Source organism: Pelodiscus sinensis, chromosome 7, assembly GCF_049634645.1.
Source record: "Pelodiscus sinensis isolate JC-2024 chromosome 7, ASM4963464v1, whole genome shotgun sequence".
Taxonomy (NCBI): Eukaryota; Metazoa; Chordata; order Testudines; family Trionychidae; genus Pelodiscus; species Pelodiscus sinensis.
The window spans coordinates 1,374,829-1,394,115 of NC_134717.1; the positions used below are offsets into that span (position 1 = coordinate 1,374,829).

Consider the following 19,287-nt stretch of genomic DNA (forward strand, 5'->3'; position numbering starts at 1 on the left):
AAAATTGTGTTCAATAAAAGTCAAAGATGCTTAAATATTAATATTTTTTTAAATCATAAAGGGTGTGTCTAGACTATAGGGTTTTTTCGAAAAAAGTGGCCTTTTTTCCAAAAAGCTATACCTGCGTCTAGACTGCCGCCACGTTCTGTCGACAGTCAATCGACAGAACGCGGCGGTTTTGTCGACGGCGGTACACCTCATTCTACAAGGAATAACGCCTTTTGTCGAAAGTCATCTTTGGAAAAAAGGCGCTATGGCATGAAAACAGGGTGTGACGGCCCGTTGGGGTCCCTCGTCTCCTGCACCCCGAAATGGCACAAACAGACTGCACCAGCCAGTGGAATTGAGGAAGTTTATTGCCTCTCCAGGATACAGCACCGCACAGATGTAGTCTGGTCACAGAGCTGGGCTAGGATGCCTCAGGCCCCCTTGAGTTGGGGGGAGACTGGGCCCCTAAACTCCAGCTCCTCTCCCTAGGCTGTCTCATCCATCCTCACCGACAGCCACCAACCCACTAACCAACTTCCAGCCCTGCCCCCCAGTCAGGGCAGCATTCCACCTTCCTTTGTTCCTCTCCATGGGAGGTGTCTGGCCACTGGTTCAACCAGTTTGGCATTACCTCTGCCTAGTGAGGTTTGCCCTGCTGGGTCTTGCTCCAGACAGCAGGGGTCACCACAGCCCAGCAAGTACCCCCACTACGTCACACAGGGCGAGACGCTTTTTCGAAAACTCTTCTTGTTGTCTAAACGCTCTTTTTCGACAGGCTTTTTCAAAAGATGGTGTCGAAAAAGCCTGTGTCGAAAAAGGCGTGCAGACTAGACGTAGCCAAAATGTGATTGTAATGGAATATTCTCGCGGAACCCTCATTTTACTCCGGGGGTCTGCAGAACACCATGTGGGGAACACGGGTGTGAGGAAAGGGGAGAGATGCGTTACAACATTCAGCTCTGCGGGGCGGGGAGTGAATCCAACATGAAGGCACACACCAAACACTGCTTTGGTGTTTGGAAAATTAAACACATCAACCTTCAAGGCGCTGGATGCCGAAGAAAAAAAAGCTCACCCCGAAGTCTATCCACACAGGGCCTTCAGAGCCAGCTGATTCATGAAACAAAGGCAGCATTGTCTGTTGGTGTCAAGTGTCACATGACCGAATTGGAGGGAAGCAGCCAGATCGCTGCTGCACCCCTAGGTGGGGGTGTTGGCCCCAGAAATTGGTATAAAAGGGAGCCATGTGGGGTATTGAATGGGAGCTTGTTGTTTTCTGATCCTGTGTACACTGTTTATGTGAGTGTATAATGTCTGTGTGTGTAGGTGTGGGAGAAAAATCAAATAACTCCAATTGTGTCTAAGGGGAGACTGTGCAGAAATCATAACTTTCTAAAAGAAAACTGCTGTAAGGGTTAAAAAGTTTTCCAGGCCTCTCTCCCTGTAACAGAGAGAAATCAAATTAGCTCTAATCAAAGACCCTTACAAATGACTATCTCAAATTCATGGATACTCCTAGTCTGTCACAATTTGTCATGTAAACCCTTATCTTTGTCACAGTTTGCCTTGTAGACTCCTCCACTCAAGTTCTCATGTGGCTTTGTGTACTGTAAAAACTTACTTCTAGCACTCCTGGGGTGAACAGAAGTCTCAAAGTACTTCTGCTGAGACTTTGATATGTTAAAGAAGAACAATCCACAACTGAGCTGTCTAAGCATTCTGTATAAAGGATACCTGAATCTGTCTGTCAGGGCTGCTGCTTCACTCTTGGAAGTGACAGCCTGCATGCATGCATCATAAAGTTTTCTCTTCTAAGTTTCTTTCCTGCCTCACTGATTTGACCTCCGGCCTCGAACCCTTCTGGGGGCTCTGTACCCCAGGGGAGCGAGATTTCCCCCTCATAGGTAGGAATCTGTAATCTGTGTGGAAGCTGAATATTTCTGTGAATGTGGTTGAGCATGGCTATGGACAGGCTGAGTAGTGAAGCCCTGTGGAACAATGGCCCTTGATGGCCCAAAGACACACCTAAAGCAGGAGGGCGGAGACCTAAGAGCTGCCAGCAGAGAGAGGCTGAGGGCCAGGTGACTTGCTGCATACCAGAAGAGGCCAGGAAGGGGGTATAAAGAGGCCATGTGGTCGATGCCATTTTGTTCTCAGCTCAGCACTTCATCCCAGAGGCAGCACTGCAGGGATCGAAGAGCCCGGAAGACCTGTGAACCCATCCTGATCGTAGGATGTGCAATAAGATCTTTTAAACCAGCAGCTGCAACATCTCTGCTAGAGCCTGCATCGAGGACTGGGAGATTCGGTGCATGTAACGTACTGTACTTTAATAACCTTACTCTCAGGCTTTTCTTTCTTGTAACAATAAACCTTTAGATATAGATTCTAAAGGATTGGCCCAGCGTGATTTGTGGGTAAGGTCCAGAGGGTAAATTGACCAGGGATCTGTGGCTGGTTTCTTGGAACCGGACAGAACTTGTTCGGGGTAGGTGGGATTGGGTGGTAGGACCCCCCACCGGTGTATGAGGCCCGGGGCCATCTGGGGCACGGATATTGCTGGGGTGTCGGAGGGGTTTTGCTCGGGAGGCTTCAGGCAGGCTGCTGAAGCGCTCTGTGGGACTGGTTTGTGGCCTGTTTGGAGAGGTCACCAGTCTGGGGGCTGTAAGGAGCCCCGAAGTTGAGCAACTCGCCCTGAGCGGACGCCCTCAGCTGTGCCCAGCCACGGCCCGGTCCGTCACATCAAGGTCATTGCATCCTTGAGGCGTTTAGAACTAGTAGATGGTATCCTTTCCCGCCTGGTTAGAACTCATAGCTTGGAAGAGGAAACCAAGCTGTGCTGCCTTTTCAGCCCCCAGTTAATTTAGCATGGAACAAACTTGTGGCTGAACAGAACTGTTTGAACAAACCGAAGTGAAGACGTTCATCTCTCTGCGCCTACAGCGGAGGCTACGGCTGCCAAACTCGGGCTCCAGAGCTGAGCCAGCGACTTGCGCTAGCTCAGTGGTGACTCCCTTTCCAAGTTGGCCGCAAACATGCACGGCGTGATCTTTTTTTAATTCCCTGAAATGCTTTTAATAGATTAGACACTGGTGGGCCTCAACAAACTGTCCATTTCAAGGGAACTTTTAAAGAGGGTTGGGGTTGTTGGTTTTTTTAAAGAGACCCGGGTTTACTTTAAATACAAAAAATCAGTTTTCTTTTTAATCTGTGCTGCTCCAAGGGTAAGCCATCCCGGCTCCAAGGAGTGGATCCTACCAGCTGGCCAGGCGTTCTCAGGAGCCTGGAAAACGCCTGAGCTCTCTTTGGATCTCCGGCCGTGAGGCGGCATGTTGGGGACCCCTGATCCTGCACCCCTGTCCTCAGCAAGATAAGACTGCCAGCCAGTAGAACAGAGGGGGTTCTCCAGGATACAGCACAGCCTAGACGTGATGTGGTTACAGGAGTTAGGGCCAGGCCCTTGGGGTAGGGACCCCCGGCCCCTCAACCCCCAGTACTCAGCTTAGTCTCTTCTCTTCATGTTTTCCCAGCCAAAACTGCCCCTTCTCCAAGCCACACCCTTCGGGGATGTCTAGACTACACGCCTCTGCCGACAGAGGCATGTAAATTAGACATACCGAAATAGTCGATGAAGCGGGGATTTAAATATCCCCCGCTTCATTAGAATAAAAACGGCCGCCGCCTTGTGCCGGCTCAGCTGTTTGCCGGCACGAACCGGCAGTCAAGACGGGGATCGGTGAACAAGGGAAGCCTTTGCCGACTGATCCTGTAAGCCTCGTTGCACAAGGCATAAGGGATCGGTCGGCAAAGGCTTTCCTTGTCAACCGATCCCCGGCTTGACTGACGGTTCGTGCCGGCAAACAGCTGAGCCGGCACAAGGCGGCGGCCATTTTTATTCGAATGAAGCGGGGGATATTTAAATTCCCGCTTCATCGACTATGTCGGTATGTCTAATTTGCATGCCTCTGTCGGTGGAGGCGTGTAGTCTAGGCATACCCTTCCTTTGTTCAGACACTTCCCTGGACAGGAGAGAACCGGTTGGGCCATGGACTACCTGACATGAAGGTCCTCGGGGCGACCCCCGGCTGGGCAGTGCTTACAGACACAGGCCAGTAGGGGTCACCCACAGCCAGCATCCCCAACTACATCACAGGCTGTGCGATAGGATTGCCGGCCAGTGACTGCAGAGAGGACCCAAATCGGCAGCTGCCAGCCCTGGGACTAGGCCCTGCTCACCTGCTGGGGAGTCTGTGCCAAGGACGCGCAGGGCTTTCCGCTCCTGGGCTCAGCTTGCACCCACCACATCAAACATCAGCAACAAAAGCGGACCCAAGACTTGGGCTGGGAAAAGGATTGTCCTTCCGGCCACCTCTGAGCTGGCGGGTGGGGGGGGAGGGTGAGCAACGGAGACGTGTTCCCACCGCTACATCCCAGGCTACAGCCTCCCAGCAGATCCTGCAGCCGTTAGAACATCAGAACAGCCAGAACATCAGAACGTCAGACCAACTGTCCTGGCTGCCCACAGTGGCCAGTGCCAGGTACCCCAGAGGGAGGGAACAGAGCAGGGAATCGTCACCTGATCCCTCCCCTGTCGCCCATTCCCAGACAAACAGAGGCCAGGCACTCCATCCCAACCCATCCTGGCTAATAGCCACTGATGGACCTAACCTCCAGGAACCTATCTAGTTCTTTTCTGAACCCTGTTAAAGTCCTGGCCTTGCAACATCCTCTGGCGAGGAGTTCCACAGGTTGGCTGTGCGCTGCATGAAAAAAAACTGCCTTCGGTTTGTTTTAAACCTGCTGCCTATTCATTTCATTGGGTGATCCTCATTTCTTACGTTATGAGAACAAGTCAATCGCTTTTCCTTAGTCACTTTCTCCAGACCTGTCATGATTTTATAGACCTCTCTCCTATCCCCCCTTCGTCTCCTCTTTCCTAAGCTGAAAAGTCTCTGTCTTTTTAATCTCTCCTCGTATGGCCGTTCCATCCCCTTCATCATTTTTGTTGCCCTTTTTTCTGAACCTTTTCCAAGGCCAGTATATCTTTTTTGAGATGAGGCAACCACATCTGGACGCAGTATTCCAGATGTGGGCGTCCCATGGTTTTCTATAGAGGCACTAAGATATTCTCTGTCTTATCCTCCATCCCTCTTTCCACGATTCCCAACATGCTGTTTGCTTTTGTGCCTGCCGCCGCACACGGAGCAGGTGTTTTCAGAGAACTCGCCACCGTGACTCCAAGATCTCGCTTGAGTGGTTCGAGCTAATTTAGTCCCCCGGCGTTTGGGCCGGAGAGCTGGGATGATGTTTTCCACTGTGCATCACTTTACATTGATCAACATTAAAATTCATGTGCCATTTTGGTGTCCAATCACCTAGTTTTGCCGTTGCCATGGCGTTGGCTTGACAACTACGTGCGACAGCCTCGCTGTAAAATGTCCCTCCGTACGGGGAGGCAAATGACCACAGTTAGGCCTGGAAGACAGGACTCCTGGGTTCTCTTCCCAGCTCCAGTGGGGCAGGGGAGTGTTGCCTAGTGGCTAGAACAGGTGGGCTGGGAATTGCGTCATCTTGGTTCTTGTCCCAGGTGTAGCAAGGAGCCAGGATGGGGATCTGGGGTCTGGGCATGCCTGTAGGTGTTTGACCCGGCCTGGGGGACATATAACGGACAGTGCGTGTGCCTTACCGGGGGGCCAGGAGATGATACGGTGGAAGAAAGGCCGGATCCAAAAACGTGTTTAGGCTGCTAACTCCCACCGATCTCTGGGCCCCAAACTGGGCCGGACTGCAGAGCCGGACAGAGGAGGTGACCCGAGAGAGGTGGAGAATGCCTAACCGGGACAGATCTTTCCCCAAGGCACCTACCAGCCTGACAACACAGGGGAGCCAGCGAGGTGGAGGGCCGGCGAGAGACGACGGCCCTTGAAGTCAGCGAGGGACCTGGTGGCTTTAAGTCAGGCCAGGCAGCTTTCGGAAAGCCCTGCTGCCCCCGGGCTCCCTTTGTGACCGAGCACGTTTCCCGGCCTCGCTTTGTGCCTCAGTTTCCCTACCTGTCGCCAAGGGTAACGCTGCCGACCTGCTTTCCCAGAGGCGGATCCCAGGCTTAAAACTCAGCCCAGAAACACAAGCTCTCGGCACCTCTCCCCAGCGGAGGTCGGCCGGCGGGTCTATATACGGCCGTGCAGGTCCCTGGTGGAGGGAAAAAGCCACCTGGCTCTGCGACGCCCCAACGGATGCTCGGGAGGTTTGCAGGCCATTTGTGCCGGTGTCCGTGTCTCGCGGGTGGTTGGGTTCGGCCTGGGGCTGGTGATTGCTCCAGCAGCCGGGGGCTGGGCTTTGGAATAAGTCCTGTCCCACTTGGGCACTGTGACGGACCGGGCCGTGTCTGAGCACAGCTGAGGGCGTCCGCTCAGGGCGAATCGCTCAACTTCGGGGCTCCTTACAGCCCCAGACTGGTGACCTCTCCAAACAGGCCACAAACCAGTCCCAGAGCGCTTCAGCTGCCTGCCTGAAGACTCACGAGCAAAACCCCTCCGACACCCCAGCAATATCCGTGCCCCAGATGGCCCTGGGCCTCATACACTGGTGGGGGGTCTTAGCACCCAATCCCACCTACCCCGAACGAGTTCTGTCCGGTTCCAAGAAACCAGCCACAGATCCCTGGTCAATTTACCCTCTGGACCTTACCCACAAATCACGCTGGGCCAATCCTTTAGTATCTAACAACTAAAGGTTTATTATTACAGTAAAGAAAAGCATGAGAGTGAGGTTGTTAAAGGATAGTTCGTTACATCCATCGAATCTCCCAGTTCTCAATGCAGGCTCTAGCAGAGATGTTACAGCTGCTGGCTTAAAAGTCCTTGTTGCACAACCTAGGATCAGGATGGGTCCACAGGTCTTTCCGGCTCTTCGATCCCTGCACTGCTGCCTCTGGGATGAAGTGCTGAGCTGAGTACCAAGATGGAGTCAGCCACATGGCCTCTTTATACATCCTTCCTGGTCTCTTCTTGGCTGGCCAGCGGCCTATCCCTGTGTTCCCTGCTGGCAGCCTTTAGGTGTCAGCCTCCATTCTTTAGGTGTGTCCTTGGCCCATTGAGAGCCACTGTCCCACAGGGCCTCGCTAATTAGCATGTCCGCAGGCCGGGCTCTGCCCAATGCTCAGCCACATGCAGAGAAATATTCAGTCTCCACACAGATTACAGACTCCTAACTCCACACACAGACATTCTACAATCCCATGACTAGCGTACGTAGGATTAGCAGACAGTGAGCTTCTATTCAACACCCCGCATGGCCCCCTTTTGTACCATTTTTGGGGCCAACACCCCCACCTATGGGTGCAGCAGCGATCTGGCTGCTCCCCTCAAATTCAGTAACGTGACAGGCACCTCCAGGGAGCGGCCAGATTCCCAAGTGCCCGGCCTGGGGGCAAACTGGCAGGAGGGCTGGTCCACTGGGTACAGGTAAGAGTTCAGGCCTTTGCGAGGTCAAGGGGCGGGGCAGCGCAGTGGGAAGGAACCTTCCTTCTGGGCAGCTGAGACCCGGCTAGGCCAGGCCCTGGGCTACTCCCGCGCGGGTTTGGCTCCTGCGGCTTTGCAGGGGGTCGGGCTGGTCCCTGCTCATGGGAACCCAACAGCGTCTGCGCCCACGTGGCTGGTGCCCTAGGGGCTGCAGGGCCTGGTACGCCAGCCCTGGCTTTCTGTGCTGTGAGTTCACTCCCCATGTTGGCCCTGCTAGGGCACTGACGGGAGAATGGAGCAGCACAGGACCCCCCCAGTGCATCCCTAGCAGGGTGGGCTCACAGGTCTCGAACCCACAGCCCCAGGCATCCCTCCAAGCACAGCCCCCTGTACCACCAGGAGGAGAGGGCTGGGGGCCCCTAGCTCACACTAGGCACTGCCCACAAAGCCCCCACAGGGAGGATGCGTCTGAAGCCTGAAGACGGCCCGGGAAGTTGTCTGACCAGCGAAACGAATTGGTGGCCGGATTCCACCTGGGCCTGGCCCAGGCCACAGGCACCTGCCACGGTTGTTGGCCTCACGGAAGTCCCCGGAGCGCCAGCAGGACTGAATGCAGCCTAGCTGGTGAGCTGCCACTCTCAGGGGACGATGGATCAGCCACCACGCACAGAACCAGGGGGCAGGGAAACGCTGGAGGCAGAATGCCAGAGCCCCTGGCAGCTCAACCGTCACTTCCTGCCCCTGCAGCAGGAGTCAGGGGAAACTGAGTCAGGGCGTCCGGTGACTGAGAAAGTTGCCGGAAGGAGTCAGATTTGCTGGGGGGCGGCGGCTCGGCCAGCCGTCCCCGCCGGTGGGAAATGCTGGCACAGCCCCAGGGCAGCATGGACAGCCCGAAAGAGGGACGGAGAGACCTGGGGGAGCGAACAAGGCCGTTTCCCCTTCTTCAGACGCCGGTGTCACCTCTCGGCTTGGGGGCGGAGCTGTCGCGTCTGACTGGGGCTAGTGTGCTTTATTGACACACCTGCCCCAGGCCTGGAAGAAGCGAGACAAAGAGCCCGTCCCCAGGAATCTCGGCCGCACGCTGACTCTGCTGTTTGCACGGCACCGCCCCCCAAAAGCTCCCGGCGCCCCACCCCCACCCCGCTGTCTTCCCCACACTCCAAACTTGCTTGCGCATGACGGGGAAGCAGTGACGCTCGAGGGTCCTTGCGGGTTCATGGGTACCCGCGCCCCTGGATGAGTGAGACTGTACTCCCCGCGGGGCCGGACCGGCTTTTGGTTAGCCGTGCGTACAGCGCCGTGCGCAAGGGGAGCCGGATCCCCAATCAGGCCTCTACGAGCAGCCCGCCACCCTCAGTCACAGCCAAGCCATGGGGCGCTTGACACAGCTGGCAACTGGAGCACCCAGCGGCTCGCAGGGCCAAGGCCCGGGGGGGAGGGGAGAGGGGATTCCCTAAAACGGGAGCCCAGCCAAGAACGTCCGTGCCCTGCTGCACCCACCCACAGGGGCAGCTCAAGGGTCCTGGCTCGGGGCCCCTGGAGACCTCCTGCCTCCCCAGGGAGTCGCTGCCGGGCCCAGCCCCCGGGGAACTGCAGCGGGGCAGCAAGCGCCAGACAGCGGGAAGAACCCCGGCTTGGCCTGGCTGCTTCCCCACCAGCCACGTTCGGCCAGGGAGGGGTCAATTATTGTCTGCCAGCTGGCGGGGGAGAGGGGGGGGAGCAGGGCAGGAGGTGCAGAGCAAAGTCCTGCCCTGGGCAGTGTGGCCTGGAGAGTGGCTGGAGGAGCAGGGCTCTGGGGGAGTGGTCGGGTTGGGTTGGGTCAGGTCAGGTCAGGTCGGGGGGTGGGGGTCGGGTGCCGAGTGAGGACCTGCCCTGGGCACAGAGGAGGGGCAGGGCCCCGGGGGGGGGGGGGCAGTTCAAGGGCGGGGGGGGTGGCTGGAGGAGGAGGAGGAGGAGGAGGGCCGGGGGGGGCAGTTCGAGGGCGGGCGGGCGGGGGGGTGGCTGGAGGAGCAGGGCCGGGGGGGCAGTTCGAGGCCGGGGGGAGGTGGCTGGAGGAGCAGGGCGGGGGAGGGCAGTTCGAGGCCGGGGGGGGGGGTGTGGCTGGAGGAGCAGGGCCGGGGGGGGCAGTTCGAGGCCGGGGGGAGGTGGCTGGAGGAGCAGGGCGGGGGAGGGCAGTTCGAGGCCGGGGGGGGGGGTGTGGCTGGAGGAGCAGGGCCGGGGGGGGCAGTTCGAGGCCGGGGGGGGGGTGGCTGGAGGAGCAGGGCCGGGGGACGGCAGTTCGAGGCCGGGGGGGGGGTGGCTGGAGGAGCGGGGCGGAGGGGGGGGTGGCTGGAGGAGCAGGGCCGGGGGAGGGCAGTTCGAGGCCGGGGGGGGGGTGTGTGGCTGGAGGAGCAGGGCCGGGGGGGGCAGTTCGAGGCCGGGGGGGGGGTGGCTGGAGGAGCAGGGCCGGGGGGGGCAGTTCGAGGCCGGGGGGGGGGTGTGTGGCTGGAGGAGCAGGGCCGGGGGGGGCAGTTCGAGGCCGGGGGGGGGTGGCTGGAGGAGCAGGGCCGGGGGGGGCAGTTCGAGGCCGGGGGGGGGGTGTGTGGCTGGAGGAGCAGGGCCGGGGGGGGCAGTTCGAGGCCGGGGGGGGGGTGGTTGGAGGAGCAGGGCCGGGGGGGGCAGTTCGAGGCCGGGGGGGGGGGTGGTTGGAGGAGCAGGGCCGGGGGGGCAGTTCGAGGCCGGGGGGGGGGGTGGTTGGAGGAGCAGGGCCGGGGGGGGCAGTTCGAGGCCGGGGGGGGTGGTTGGAGGAGCAGGGCCGGGGGGGGCAGTTCGAGGCCGGGGGGGGGGTGGTTGGAGGAGCAGGGCCGGGGGGGGGGGGCAGTTCGAGGCCGGGGGGGGGGGTGGTTGGAGGAGCAGGGCCGGGGGGGGGCAGTTCGAGGCCGGGGGGGGGTGGCTGGAGGAGCAGGGCCGGGGGGGGGGCAGTTCGAGGCCGGGGGGGGGGTGGCTGGAGGAGCAGGGCCGGGGGGGGGGCAGTTCGAGGCCGGGGGGGGGGTGGCTGGAGGAGCAGGGCCGGGGGGGGGGCAGTTCGAGGCCGGGGGGGGGGTGGCTGGAGGAGCAGGGCCGGGGGGGGGGGGGCAGTTCGAGGCCGGGGGGGGGTGGCTGGAGGAGCAGGGCCGAGGGGGGGGGGGCAGTTCGAGGCCGGGGGGGGTGGCTGGAGGAGCAGGGCCGGGGGGGGGGCAGTTCGAGGCCGGGGGGGGGGGTGGCTGGAGGAGCAGGGCCGGGGGGGGGGCAGTTCGAGGCCGGGGGGGGGGGTGGCTGGAGGAGCAGGGCCGGGGGGGGGGCAGTTCGAGGCCGGGGGGGGGGGGGTGGCTGGAGGAGCAGGGCCGCAGGGCCGGGGGAGGCTCCGCACCCGCCGGGCGCGCTGTCCCGGGACTCGGCTCCCGGCCGGACCGGCTGCCTGGGCTGGTCCCCGGAGGGGGCGGGCGCCGCGCGGGACCGACCCCCAGACGCTGGTGCCCGCGACCCCGCCCGGTCGGAGGGGGAGCGCCGCGCCTGGCCCGCCCCGGCTCCGGCTCCTGGTTCGGGGCGGGCCCGTGCGCTCCCCGCCCGAGCCCATGGGACGCGCCGGGCGCCCGGGCTGCTGCGAGCGGGGGCCGCGGGGCGCGTCGGCGCGGAGCCGGGAAGAGGCGCCGCGGAGCCAGGTGAGCAGCCGGGGCGGGCCCAGGTACGGCCGGCCCGGGGAAGGGGCCAGGCAGCCGGGCCCGGGGGGGGGGTCGTGCGGGGCGGGGATGCGGCCCTTCGCCTGGCGGGCGCGAGTCTTGCGCTAAACTTTGCGAAGGTCCCGGGCGGGCGGGGGAGGGGAGGGGAGGGGGGAGCATCTCTCCGCCCGGACCCCTGTGGGCCGCACCGGGCCGAGCAATCCATGAACCCGGTGGGGTGAGTGTGGGGCCCGATCCGGCCCCTCTGGTACCCGGCGCAGGAGCAGAAAGGGATGTGGCCTAACTCTGCAGCCAGGGGTCCTCTCCTTGTTTCCCTCCACGCGTGGAATGCATTTTGTTCCGTGCACCAAGGCACGTGTGGATGTGCACCACCCATAGAAGCAGCACCCTGGGCGCGCTGCTAACAGCACCCTGGGCGCGCTGCTAATCAGCTGGGCGGCATCGGACTCTCCTGGGCGGCGTAGGGGGAGCACTGCATGCAGCCGGCGTCTGAGAGCCCGTGGCCTGCCGTGGCCAGTTTGTTCTTGCCGCTGTCCCGGTGCAGCAAGCAGGCAGGGGGGCTGGTTGTGACTCAGGTTCTGGGTCCTCGGCCAGCCTGGTCCGTGCGTCGCGGGTGTCAAAGAGCCTCTGGCACATTGGGTGGTTCCTAGGGGGCTGCCGACTGCCCTCTCATGGGGGCAACTCCCAGTGCGGGGGAGCCGTGCATTAAGAGCGCCGGGCCAGCAGGGGTCGCTGGGCGATGTACAGCGCCTGGCGCGACAGGTTCCGAAGGCCTTTCCGCTGACCCCGCGGCGCTTTTCCATCGTGTGGCCGCTCGCCAGGGCCAGAGGGTCAAAGGTATTTAGGCGCCTAGAGATGCAGATAGGTGCTAACGGGTTTCATTACGTGGCACTTCCGTGGGGTACAGCCAGCCAACCCGTCTGCGCCGGCCAGCGCCTTTGGGAAACCGCCCCTAAATTGCTCCTCTTCCTGTGGGTGCCCGATTCGGCCTGGCTCCCTGAGGACAGGGGCAGCATTTCAGATGCTGTTCCTGGTCTCTGGCGGGGGGGGGGGGGGGGCAGCTGGCACGCTCAAGGGACAGGGCATGGCAGGGTGGCAGCAAGCCAGGCAGCGCCCAGGCGAGGGTATCGTTCTGCAGGGTTGCAGCCAGGCGAAGGGGAACTAGCCGGAGTCCCTCACAGCCTGGCAGGCCTCCGGCTCTGCTTCCAGCCCGCCTGCTTCCAGCTCACATGACGGTCCAGTGGATCCCGGCTCGTCCAGCTGGCAAGGGGTTTGCACCCCCCACTGGCAGCTTGCCTCCCCCCCCCCCCCTGCATCCTTCTTGGCGCCAGGCTGCAGCGGGTCTCCTCGGGGCGCTTAATGCTCTCTAGCGCGGGGGATGGGGGTGGGTCTAGCGGCAAGGGAGCGTTTTGATGCCGACCTGAGTTCCAGTTCTGGTGTCTCCGCTGAAGATGGGGGGGTCAGGGGAATTCAGGCCCTGTCCGTGCGGCGTGGGCTGCGCTGGGCAAACTTCTGATGTGCACCCATGCCCAGAGCAGAGGAGGCAGGCGTGGGGTGCCCTCCCAGGAAGGGGAGATGCAGAAGGCCCCATGCTCCCCCCAAAGGAGGGTCACAGGAACCAGCAGACGAGGAGAAAAGGCAGGGGCCGTTGCTCGGGGCTCCGGGGCCTCTGTTAGGGAAAGTCCTGGAGGAAGCCGGTAGGTTGGGGCCAATCCCGGCCTACAATGGGATCTTTGTGCCTCCGAGGAGTCGGCGGGCAGAGGTGTGTGCAGGCGGTGAGCGGTTCCCGGCCTTTTTCATCCGCAGACCCGCAAACCCATTCCCCGTCTTTTGGTGGACTAGTGACGTGTTAGTTGCATATTCCGTATGGTAATTCATTGGAAGAAGTCAGGCGTTATTGTACGGCACAGCTGTGCGCACACAATGCGTGCCCGAGGGGTCACTGTTTGCAGACGTCTACAACTCTACAAAATGCCGTTCGAAGAATCCGGCCTCATCTCGAGCCATTCGCACCCGTGTAAACGTAAAAAGTGGTTCCGGACGGACGGGCTCGCTCTGAAGCTCTGTACGCTTGCTTTGCAATGGGATCACGCTCATGTCCGGAGCCAGGCCTTTCGTGCTGCCTGCAGCCCAGAGGGGAATGAGCTAGACACCCCGACCTCCCCGCTGGCCCCCCTCCCTGCACTAGTCCCCACCCCAGAGAGAGGGAGATGCTCACAGCTCCGCCCCCCAGCCTGCATGCCCCACACGTGAACCGGGCAGAACGGCTCCAGCCTACCCGGAGCCCCTGGGGAAGGCAGGAGCAGCTGCAGCATGAGAAGCCAGGATGCTCCCACCTGCCTTCAGGACCGGGGGACGCACATGGGGCAGGCGGGAAGGCCTCCCATCTCCGCTGGGGGCATCTGTCAGAAGCCAGGGCAGGCCCGTCCGCAGCTCCCTCCGCAACAGTTGGGTCCATCCCGCCCTGGCTGTGCCGTGGCAGCTAGTGCTCTATGGGGCAGGCGAGGTGCTGCAAGCCGGCCTCCTGCTCCTCCCCCGGCAGCCCCTGCCCCCTGCTGAGCTGGGCAAAGGGGGGAAGGTGGCCAGTGGCCTTGCACCCCCATCAGGCCACACGAGAGACCGGCACAGGGACCATGGGGAGGTGCGTTTGCACCCCCCCCCCCGTGTATGGCCCTGTTGAGGCATGGACGTGGCCTGGCAGTGTGCCATGGCCCAGCACCGGTCCACAGATCGGCGGTTGGGAACCCCTACGGCTGCCCCACTGAGATCTTTGCCCCAGCTCAGGGCTGGAACTGGGTCTCCGACCTCAGGGCCCCCACTCAGCCCCCAACCTTCCTTCTGGTGCATGAGAGCAGCTGGCCAGAGAGAGCAGCCACCCTGGGCCCCCTCGGGGGGACGCGTCCGGCCCATCTGCAGCCACGTCACCCGGCCACGCCTCGGCCAGTCTGTGGCTCTGAAGGCCAGTGCAACACCACGCGATCACGCTCAATGTCCCACCCCCTGCAATGGGGCAGCTTCCCCACCTCAGGGCCCTTGGGCGAGGCTCCCGCTCCCATGACACAGCCGTGAAATTCCCTGGCGCCGGTCAGCTGCTTCCAGGGCAGGGCGAGGAGTCGGCTTGGGGGGCGAATGTCTCTGGAGAGCCGGGAAGGGACCCCAGTGTCCTCGCCTGGGTCCCTGCCCCGCGGTCCAGGAACTCAGGTGATCTGTTGCCGGAGGGCTGGGAGGGGTAGACTATCATAGACTATCATAGACTATCATAGAATCATAGGACTGGAAGGGACCTCGCGAGGTCATCGAGTCCAGCCCCCCGCCCTCAAGGCAGGACCAAGCTCCGTCTACACCATCCCTGACAGATGTCTATCTAACCTGTTCTTAAATATCTCCAGAGAGGGAGATTCCACCACCTCCCTTGGCAATTTATTCCAATATTTGACCACCTGACAGGAAGTTTTTCCTAATGTCCAATCTAAACCTCCCCTGCTGCACTTTAAGCCCATTACTCCTTGTCCTGTCCTCAGAAACCAAGAGGAACAAATTTTCTCCTTCCTCCTTATGACACCCTTTTAGATATTTGAAAACCGCTATCATGTCCCCCCTTAATCTTCTTTTTTCCAAACTAAACAAGCCCAGTTCATGAAGCCTGGCTTCATAGGTCATGTTCTCTAAACCTTTAATCATTCTTGTCGCTCTTCTCTGTACCCTTTCCAATTTCTCCACATCTTTCTTGAAATGTGGCGCCCAGAACTGGACACAGTACTCCAGCTGAGGCCTAACTAGTGCAGAGTAGAGCGGCAGAATGACTTCGAGTTTTGCTTACAACACACCTGTTGCTACAACCTAGAATCATATTTGCTTTTTTTGCAACAGCATCACACTGTTGACTCATATTCAACTTGTGGTCCACTCTGACCCCTAGATCCCTTTCCGCCATGCTCCTTCCTAGACAGAGCAGGGCGGGACGCCTACGCCAGCGCCCTGCAAACCCACGTGGGGCTGGGGCGAGAGACCCAGCTGAGTGGCGGCCTGTGGCCAGATGGGCTGAGCAGACGCCCCCCGGGCTCCTTTTGGGGCCCTGCGTGTCCGGAAGCCTGGCGAAGGTGGCAGACTTGCCTTCACCCCGGGGCGGCCTGGAGGGGGCGGCACCGAGAGCTGACCACCCTGAGGCCCTCCGTGACCGGCGCGTCCGCTGGGAAAGCAGGGCGGGGGCCCCTGAACGGCTCTATAAAGCCAGCGGGGCCAAGGAGAACCCCCCCCCCAGCAAACAGGAGCGGGGGCAGTTTCTCAGGGGTGAACTGGGAGTTTGCAAGGGGACAAATGTCGGGGGAGGGGACCGTGGACAATTTGCCCCATTTTCCAGCCCCCCCGCAGAGCCAGGTCAGGATTTCACAGGGTGGGTGCAAAGCGGGGGGGGGGGGGCAGAGCCCGGCTTTGGAAGGGGCTGGCGCTAGCAGGGTGGCGCGAGCGAAGGGCTCCGTGCCAGCCGCAGGGGCATCGGCGTTGTCGTGGGTGGCGGCTGCCAGCCCCTGGGGGTGACAGTCGCCCCCACGTGAGTCTGGCACAGCGTGATACAGGGGAGCTCTGGCCAGGGGACCCCAGCGCTCGGCTTCGCAGTGCCGCTGCCCCGGCTGCTGAACCTCTGCCAGCCTCCGCCCTTGGGTCCCCCGCTCCGCTGTCCCCTCCCCTGGTCCGTAGGGGCCAGGGACGTGCATGCAGGCGGGCGCTGGAATTCTCCTCCTCCGGGTCGGCGATGCCCCAGGCTTGGGGGCAGCTGAGACCCCCTCCCCGCCCCTGCCTGGCGTCTCCACCACCCCAAGCAAGGGAAGGGAAAGTCCGGGGCAGGGCAAATCCGCCCGGCCATGCCGCGCCCCCCAGGCCTTCCCAGCAGGTGTTCCTGGCTCAGGAGGGGATTAACTTCGGTGGCTGGCTCTAATCCCTACCTGCAGAGAAGCCTTTGCCTGTGACCTCTCCGCGGGTTGCTATAGAAATCGTGGGGCTGGCTTGCAGTGGGAGGGACGGGCGTGTCGGGGTGCTGGGAAGCGGGAGACGTGGGGCGGCCCGGAGCCAGGGCCCCAGCGTGGCTCCAGGGGGCACTACAGTGTGGGGCAAGTGGGGGGATCTTCCCGCCAGAACCCAAGGTCCTGACCCCTTGTGGTCCTTGGGGGTCTCATGACACTCGTCTCCAGGGGCGGGCGTGAACCTCGGGCTCCGGGCTAGATTCCTAGGCAGCTAATCCCATCTGGGTCCTTCCCAGCCGAAGCTGCGGCCTCGTGGGCCCGCGCGATGTTAACGTTAACAACGGCTGTGCCTCACCCCAGAGGTGGCTGCAAGTCGGGGGCAGGCCGAGCGGTTAAGCCTGTGGGAGAGGCTCGGGCTAACGTCCCCGCCGTTGTCAGTGGCCAGAGGGGCCGTTCTGGTTTTGTTAAAAGGGGGCGGGGGCAGCGGGAGGGAAGGCAGATGCTCTGCCCAGGGCGGTCTGGGGGCGGCGCTCCACCAGGGAGCAGGGAAGCCTCAAAACACAGGGCAGACAGATGGACGTCAGCCAGCCAGAGTCCTCACCGGCCTTGCGCAGGAGACCACGGGGCGTAGGCTGGGGGAGGCTGGGGCCGTCCCGGATCGCCTCGCCCCTCTGTCGGCCGTGCCTTTCGGAGGCCGCTTTCCACGGGCCCGAAGTTTTCAAACGTTTCCCCCTTCAAGCTGCGCTGTCCTGAGCGTGGCCACCGCATGGGGGAGTGTCCTGCCCCTCCCGTTGTGAGACCCCCCCCAGCACACTTTGACTTCAAATCCCAGGGAGGCAGGGTTGGTGATTTGGCGCGGCCGCCAGGGATCCCTGGGCCCCGCTCTCCGGGCCTGGGACCCAAAGGGGCAGGTCGGGAGCGCGGACACGTCCGATCTGAGTGCGAGAGCGTCCCGCGGGGTTCTGGGCTCTTGCTGAGAGACAGAGCCCCGCCTTAGAGGTTCACGCCCTGCCGGCCCCGAAAGGGGAGTCCACGGGAGCTGGGTGCATGCTGGCAGAGCTGTCCCGCCACCTCGGGCGCTGCCCCGGGGACCCCAGCCGGCGTGGCTCCCCCGTTCTAGCGCCGCAGCCACGCGGGCCAGCGTCGGCTCAGTGCGTGTCGGGCAGCGCTGCCAAGAGATGCCAGCTTTTGCCACGTGACGGCAGGGGGACCGTGTGTCCACAGAGCCCGCCAGCCACGGCCTGCAGCCACGGCAGTCCCCTTTCGGTTCCTTGCTCGTCTCTTCGAAGCAAGCACTTGTAATGGGGCGCCGGAGCGCTGCACACGACACGGACCGGCGCGGCGGGCAGGCCTACCTGCAATTAACCCCGGAGCGCTCTTAGGACGCCGGGTGCCCCGAGCCTCTGGCCAGAAGGCACCGTGAGAGCCGCCGGTCCCACCCCCTGTATCCTCCAGTGTCACCCCGTTCCTCTGGGTCATGCCCAAAGGTGTGCTTGGTTCCCAGGCGGGCCCCTCCGTGGGGCGTCGGGTCCGGGCGGGTACCCGGCTGGGCAGATAGCTGGGCCTTGGTTCCCGTCGGAACGGGGCTGGTGTCGCTCCCAGCCGCTGGCTCTCCCTGTGCCTCCCCCGCTGGCTCTCAGGGCTGGCGCTGGATAAGGGCGCCCTGGGCTCACGGCACCTTCCTGAGACGCCCAGCAGACCGAGCCGGGCCCTGCCGGCCGGCGCTGTCACCAGCTCTCTGACGGCCGCAGGGACGCTTCCCTGCACCCTCTCCAGGTGTTCAGCGTCTTTCTTAAAGTGCGGGTGCCAGGACTGGCCGCAGCAGCCGAGGGCCGGCATCACGGGTACCGCCCCCCGAAGGGGGTTCAAGTTGGACTTGGGGTCAGGCCTCAGCCCCAACCATCTGCTTCCCCCAGCAGCGGCCGCTGGAGGCGAGAAAGCCCCCCCCCCACCCGCAGCAGCTCCTGTTTTCGGGGCCCCCCAGCGTCTCACCCGCTCCTGCCCGACGGCTGTGGCATCCGCTGCCCGGGGGGCTCCCGGCTGCACGAGACCCAGCAGAACTGCCTGGCAACGCCCGGATCGCTGCCTCCGCTGCACCGGGCGAGATTTGCCGGGTCCCGCAGAGTCGTCCGCCGGAGAGCGTCCGTCCCCTGGGAACGCTGCACCCGCCACTGCCCCAAGGGCGCTGTTCACCCCAGGGCTCCTCCCCGCTGCGGGGAAGGGGGAGCTGAGGCAGGAGAGACCCTGCCAGGGGGCCTGGGGACGGGCTACGCGTGGAGCTAGGTGGGGATCTTTGGGTGGGGACGCTGCCAGCTGACAGCCCAGTACCGAGTCCCCCCGGCAGCACAGCGCCCCCTAGTGCCGTTCTGCGGCATTGGGGCCAGCCCCTCCCTGGGGCTGCCTGCTGCCCTGGCTAATGGGGAGCATCCTGTGATTTCCCGGGGGGGGGCGTTAATTCCATTAGCAAATCACTGATGGACCCTGGCGTGAGGCGCCGCTCCCCGTTCGTCACCCGCATCTGTCAGCAGACCCCCCCCCGTGGAGCGTCCCCCAAAGCCCCTCCCTGCCTCCTCCCCCAGGCCCAGCTGTGCCCCACGGAGAGGGGGGAGGGCGGATCCCTTGCCAGGGACGGGGCAGTCGGGGCGGGGAAGGAGGAGGAGGCTGGTCTAGTGGCAGTTCCAGGCCTGTCCTGTGACCCAGGGCTGGCCACGGGGTCTCCCTGTGCAGCACTTTGTCATCTGTAAAATGGAGGACGAGTCCCCCCCCCCCACCGGTCAGCTGGGCAGGGCCTGTCCCTGGCTGGGTCTGTGCAGCGCCCGGCCCAACGGGGCCCAGATCTCTGCTGCCAGCCCCGCTAACACCCGTCGTGCTTTGGCTGGTGCGTGTGGCTGCGGAGGGCGAGCGTGTCCCGCTCAGAGGGCAGCCGGAATGGGGGGGCTGGTTTTATCCTCACCCCAGCACCGTTCCCCCCCATCCCCGGTGCCAGGTTGTGACGGCGCATTGGGGGTTCCCCGTCTCCTGCACCCCGAAATGGCACAAACAGACTGTACCAGCCAGTGGAATTGAGGGTGGTTTATTGCTCCTCCAGCACAGCGCAGCACAGATGTAATCTGGTCACAGGAACTGGGCTAGGATGCCTCAGGCCCCCTTGAGATGGGGGAGACTGGGCCCCTAAACTCCAGC

The 19,287-nt window shown here is 62.4% G+C and overlaps 1 protein-coding gene across 1 annotated transcript in view; it reads left to right on the forward strand.

Moving 5' to 3' along the window:
- Positions 1-10,969: 10,969 nt before the first annotated feature.
- Positions 10,970-19,287, forward strand: part of TNS1 (tensin 1) — a 241,298-nt gene continuing 232,980 nt past the window's right edge. The window contains exon 1 of the mRNA XM_075932996.1: positions 10,970-11,128. Within this exon, the coding sequence (XP_075789111.1) occupies positions 11,042-11,128 (87 nt within the window). The 5' untranslated portion in view covers positions 10,970-11,041. The remainder of the gene's footprint in view (positions 11,129-19,287) is intronic.